We start from the raw sequence: 6,000 nt of genomic DNA on the forward strand, positions 1-6,000 counted from the left end.
CCCCGGTTCCCTCTCACCAGGCTGCCCCTGCTTCCCCCTGCTGCAAGACGGGGCTGCAGGAACAGTGGCCATGCCTCCGAAGGCAGACACGATCGTGTGAACTCTCTTTCTTGGACCGATGCACCGTCACCTCACTTTTTCCTCAGATCTTGGAAAACCTATTCTCTCATCACTGTATATGGGGAACAAAAATCCTACGGGCAGATTTGAAGGTGGAAAAGCTAAGGCAGGTGTAAATGCACTGACATTCATTTGGGCAACACTTGCCAGCTCCCAGGGCCACCCTGAGCCTATCCCTTGAACAAATCCTTTGGGGGAATTAGTAGATTTCTCCTCACCAGCTCAGTTGGCACTTACCTCTGTTCCTACTAGTGCTTACCACAGAAAGGCAAGATCCAGTCCAGATTAGCAGACCCACAAATCTGTGCAGATTCAAACCCTTAAGAACAAAAGACTCAACTAGTCAGACATTCTTAAACAATCATCTGAAGTAAAACTGCTTTGAAATTGGACTGAATTTTCCCTTGAATATTTTGGGTGGGTCTATAGTGTTAGTTTGCGTTTGTAAAACCGTTTGTCTAATCACGTTAGAAAAGGCAGGGATATTAACCTTGTGGTTTTTGGTCTCCAAATGCATGGGTTATTTTTAATCTTAAGATATCCCACACGTCTATGTTCAATGGAATGAGTGTTGTATATATTTAGATGTCAACTATTTGGTCAGTGGTTTTAATATTAATTTTCATTTTAAACTATGTTATTGTACTTGATTGACCTACATTTAACTACGTTTATTTTTTATTTTATTTAGTTATTTTATTGACTTTTTAAATGTTGCTGTGATGGACTACATAGATGTTTTCATTGTTTTGTATCAGCTGAATGAGAGAAAAATAACATTCCATTAAACATGGAGTTGGTCAACCAGGATTCAGAGAAAGACAAGGAGTTCTCTCTGTTGTGCTTTCATCATACAGGTTGGAAATTGTAAGCCTGAGAAAACACTATAGAATTTTGAAAGGTACTTCCTTGATTCACATGGAAAATGAGCCTACATGGTCAAACTGCAGCAGCTCTAACCCCTCTGAAAACTAGAAGGCTCACAAGAGAGACATCCCAAATTGTCGGGGGATAACTTCTTGGTCCAGAACTTCTTGGTCCAGAAGTGCAGCCATAAAGGCCAACTGGGGACAGCTGGACCATGCTTTTCACCAGATTCTGCAAGATGAGAATCTCCCATTTTCCCCGGCAGTTTCCTTGGGGATCCCCCCTCCCAACCACCCACCACAAAGACCAGAGTAGCCAGGATGGGAGATGATGGGTCAAACAAGAGATTTTTGACATGAAGCTACTTTCTTGTTCCGCGCCCCTGGGCCTTCAAGACCCAAGGTAGGAGATCATCGGAAGAGAGGCTGTCTTACGTGAACCTACGTTTTTTCAAAAATTTTGCGAGATGCAAAATCCCTCCTCCTCCCAGATTTTCTTTAACCTCCCACCAACCCCCAAAATCCTGGACAAGAGGCTCGAGACTGAGCCTTGGCTCCAGCACCGTTTCATCTTAACTAGTAGCTGGATTTTTTCCTCCAATCCCAAGTCATCTGATTTTCCTTCATCCTCTATTCCACCAGATGTGAGCATTCTATGGAGCCTTACTTGAGTGGTGCTAGCAGGACCTGAAGAAGAGGTCTTCTCTCACTGCACTCTTCATTCTTCTAATATCCTTGGAGAAGCCGAGCCAATTGGAGGTTTTGAAATTCAGCCCGCCGACCTGTGTTGGAAAAAGAAAATCTCTTCGTTAGTATTATCTGTAAAGGTGTTGCTATACACAATTAACCTGGCATCCTTTGTAGTCAAATATCCCTAAAGACGATTCAGTGAATCTCATACGGCCCTGAACGTGTGGAGCATGTGTGACCCTCTGGCCTTTCTTTTGTATGGATTGTAATGCCCAGGGACAAAGCGCTGTTACCCAGGCAAGGATGCCACCCTGCGCTGTGGGACTGTAAGCATCGACCCCACTTCTGACAATGGCTGAGATTACTCTTCCCTTTGGCAGGCCTGGAGATAGCTCTACCACTCACTCACCCCAGCCCCAAATCCTTCCCTCCTTGTTTCAGATACCTTTGCTGTTACCAGCATCTTTTCATCGAACCCTCCTCACCCTCCAGTTGGTCGGCTTCTGCTGACGTCCGAGATTGCAGCTCTGCCAGAGGTGAGGATGCTTGCTGGATGGGGCGCTCCCGGACGGAGGCAGTGAAGTCTCTGAAATATAGCAACCTGGGTTTCAGCACAGACGATACCAACATTTTCATAAGGTACAGCGGGAATCCTTTTCCTGATTTCCGTCCATCCAGAGGATGGACAAGAATGTTTTCTCTCTGCTTCAACTAATCCAAGCCTCACACAGAATGTAAACCCATTCCCAATAGTCAGGAGAGTGAACTGCTCTAAATCAGGGAGCCTTGTCTTAAGACATTTTATTCATTCTTTTTATGGAGACATGAGGTAAATTTCCCTCAAAAATTTACCATAACATTCAGTTTTTTAATCTACTTTAAAATCTTACAGTACTAGGTATTTAAACTCTGTCTTGTATTTTCCTTATATTTCTTCCCAAGTAAAGGCTCCCTGAACCTCCTATCTCTACCCCGATTGAGTTTTAGTGAGGAAATGGAACATCCTAACTAGAGTTCTTTCCCCTGAAAATGGATTGGGAAAATATTCTGTGAGGAAAAATCCTCGTATCTTTTACATCTTGAATCGAAAACTGTGAGAGAGATTTATCAGAGTTCAAATCATTTGATATCAGAAGTATATGTTTCTAACGTTTGGCCACTGAGAGTCCAGGATGGAGTTGGCGCTGGCTTGGCTGGTGGGCTGTGGTCCTTACGGTGCTGTGAGGAGGGCTGCAGGATGGCTTCCCTCGGGCCATTGAGAGTCCAGGAAGAAGCTGCAGCTGGCCTGGCTGGTGGGCTGTGGTCCTCGAATGGGCTGTGGTCCTCAAATGTGAGGGTGCCGTGGAAAGATTTTTTACTTTTATTCTAGGAAAAGAAGGAAAGGAGGGGAAATGGAAGTGGCTGGGGAAAAAGGAGGGGAAGCAAAGAGGAGGAAAAGATAAAGAAGTGGTCCCCAGCACCACCCTCTTCCCTGCCGCTCCCTCCCCTGCACTGCAACTGTCCCCCCTGCAGTGGGCCACCCACTGAGGATCAGGGGGCACCTAGTGGCAGTGCTGCACTGGGCTTAGGCCTTCCATCCCACCTCCTCAGGCCTGGTTCCTCACCTCCCTCCTCCTCCGGTTCCCTCTCACCAGGCTGCCCCTGCTTGCCCCCCTGCAAGACTGGGGCGCAGGGACAGTGGCCGTGCCTCCGAAGGCTGACACCATCGTGTGACTTCTCCTTCTTGGACCGCTGTACCTTCACCTCATTTTTTTCCTCGGATCTAGGAAAACTCCTTCTCTCCTTGCTGTATATGGGCAACAAAAATCCTACCAGCAGATTTTAAGGTCGAAAAGCTCAAACATGTGTAAATCCACTGAGGTACATCTAGAAAACATTTGCCAGCTCCCACGGCCACCCTGAGGATATCCCTTGAACCAATAATTAAAGAGAATTAGTTGATTTCGCCCTTTCAGCTCAGTTTGCACTTACCTCTGTTCCTACCTTCGCAGGCCACCAACAGGCAAGATCCGGTCCGGAGTAGCAGCCCCCCAAATCTGTGCAGATTCAAAACCTTAAGAACAGAATACTCAACTAATCAGACATTCTTAAACAGATCACATGACATAAAATTCTTTGAAACTGGACTTTTTCCCTTCAATTTTCTGGGTGGGTCTATAGTGTTATAATCAGTTCACGTTCATAAAGCCGTAAGTCTAATCACATTAGAAAAGGCAGAGATATTAACCGTGCAGTTTTGGGTCTTCAAATGCATGGGGTTCTTTTAATCCTAAAATATCCCAGACATCTACGTTCAATGGAATGAGTGTTGTATATATTTACATGTCAATTATTTTATGTCAGTGATTTTAATATTAACTTTCATTTTAAACTATTTTATTGTATTTGATTGTCCAACACTTGTCTACGTTTATTGTTTATTTTATTTAGCCATTTTGTTGACTTTTTAAATGTTGGTGTGAAGGACTGCATAAATGTTTTAGTTGTTTTGTATCAGATGAATAATAAAAAATAACATTCCACTGAACATGGAGTTGGTCAGTCAGGATTCAGAGAAGGACAAGGAGTTCTCTCTGTTGTGGTTTCATCATACAGGTTTGAAATTGTAATCCTTACAAAACAATATAGAATTTTAAAAGGTATTTCCCGATAAACCTGGATAATTGATTCACATGGAAAATTAGCCTACATGGTCAAATTGAAGCAGCTCTAACCCCTCTGAAAACTAAAAGGCTCACAAGAGAGACATCCCAAATTGTCTGAGGATAACCTCTTGGTCCAGAAGTGCAGGATAAAGGCCAACTGGGGATTTCTTGGACAGCTGGACTATGTTTTTCTGGAGACTGCAAAACAAGAAACTCCCATTTTCCCCGGCAGAGTTTCTTTGGCGTTTCCCCCACTCCCAACCACCCTCCACAAAGACCAGAATAGCCAGGATGGGAGATGATGGGTCAAATGAGATTGTTGACATGATGCTACTTCCTTCTTCCTCGCCACTGAGCCTGGAAGACACAAGGCAGGAGATCATCGGAGGAAAGGCTGTCTTACATGAAGCTATGTTTTTCCATGATTTGGCATGATGCAAAATCCCTCCTCCTCCACCCCTAATTTTCTTTAAATCTCCTCCAACCCCCAGAATTCTGGACCCGAGGCTCAGTCTTGAGCCTCGGGTCCAGCACCGTTTCCTCTTAACTAGTAGCTGGATTTTTTCCTCCAAACCCAACAGTCATCTGATTTTCCCTCAGCCTCTATTCGTGTAGAGGTGAACGGTTCTTGAGTGGTGCTGGCTGGCCCTGCAGGAAGGGAGAAAAGGTATTCTCTCACTGCAGTCTTCATTCTTTCAATATTCTTGGAGAAGCTGCACCAATTAGAGGTTTTGAAATTCAGCCTGCTGACCTGTGTTGAAAAAAGAAAATCTCTTCAGTAGTGTTATCTGTAAAGCTGGTCCATACACAATTAGCCTGGCATCCTTTGTCAAATATTCCTAATGACGATTCAGTGAATCTCTCATGGCCCTGAATATGTGGAGCCTGCATGACTCTCTGGCCTTTCATTTTTATGGATTGTCATACCCAGGGATAAAGGGCTGTTACCCGGGCAAGGATTCCACCCTGCGCCATGTGACTGTGAGCATCGACCCCATTTCTGACAATGGCTGAGATTTCTCTTCCCTCTGGCAGGCCTGGAGACAGCTCTACCACTCACGCGCCCCAGCCCCATATCCTTCTCTTCTTGTTTCAGATACCTTTGTGGCTACCAGCAGCTTCTCATCGAACCCTCCTCACCCTCCAGTTGGTTGGCTTCTGCTAACGTCTGAGACTGCAGCTCTGCCAGTGGTGCAGATGCTCGCTGGATGGGACGCTCCCAGAAGGAGGCAGGTGAAGTTCTCTGAAATATATCAACCTGGGTTTCAGCACGGACTATACCAACGTTTTCATAAGGTACGGCATGAATCCTTTTCCAGATTTCATTCAGAATCACACCATTAGTAGATGTACATGAATTTTTTCTCTCTACTTCAACTAATCCAAGCCTCACATGGAATATAAACCCAATCTCAATAGTCAGGAGAGTGACTTCCTCTAAATCAGGGAGCCTTGTCTTAAGACAGTTTAGTCATTCTTTTTAAGGAGACACGAGGTAAGTTTTCTGTCAGAAATCATCATCATCATCAATCGTATTTATTGAGCGCTTACTGTGTGCAGAGCACTGTACTAAGCGCTTGGGAAGTACAAATTGGCAAAATATAGAGACAGTCCCTACCCAACAGTGGGCTCACAGTCTAAAAGGGGGAGACAGAGAACAAAACCAAACATACTAACAA

At 44.7% G+C, this 6,000-nt stretch overlaps 1 protein-coding gene across 1 annotated transcript in view; it reads left to right on the forward strand.

The window, feature by feature from the left end:
- The window catches only part of LOC119920816, a 47,017-nt gene extending 44,626 nt beyond the window's left edge, over positions 1–2,391 (forward strand). The window contains exon 6 of the mRNA XM_038741039.1: positions 2,118–2,391. Coding sequence (XP_038596967.1) covers positions 2,118–2,391 — 274 coding nt within the window. The remainder of the gene's footprint in view (positions 1–2,117) is intronic.
- Positions 2,392–6,000: the final 3,609 nt, after the last annotated feature.

Source organism: Tachyglossus aculeatus, assembly GCF_015852505.1.
Source record: "Tachyglossus aculeatus isolate mTacAcu1 chromosome 12 unlocalized genomic scaffold, mTacAcu1.pri SUPER_6_unloc_1, whole genome shotgun sequence".
NCBI classification, from domain to species: Eukaryota; Metazoa; Chordata; class Mammalia; order Monotremata; family Tachyglossidae; genus Tachyglossus; species Tachyglossus aculeatus.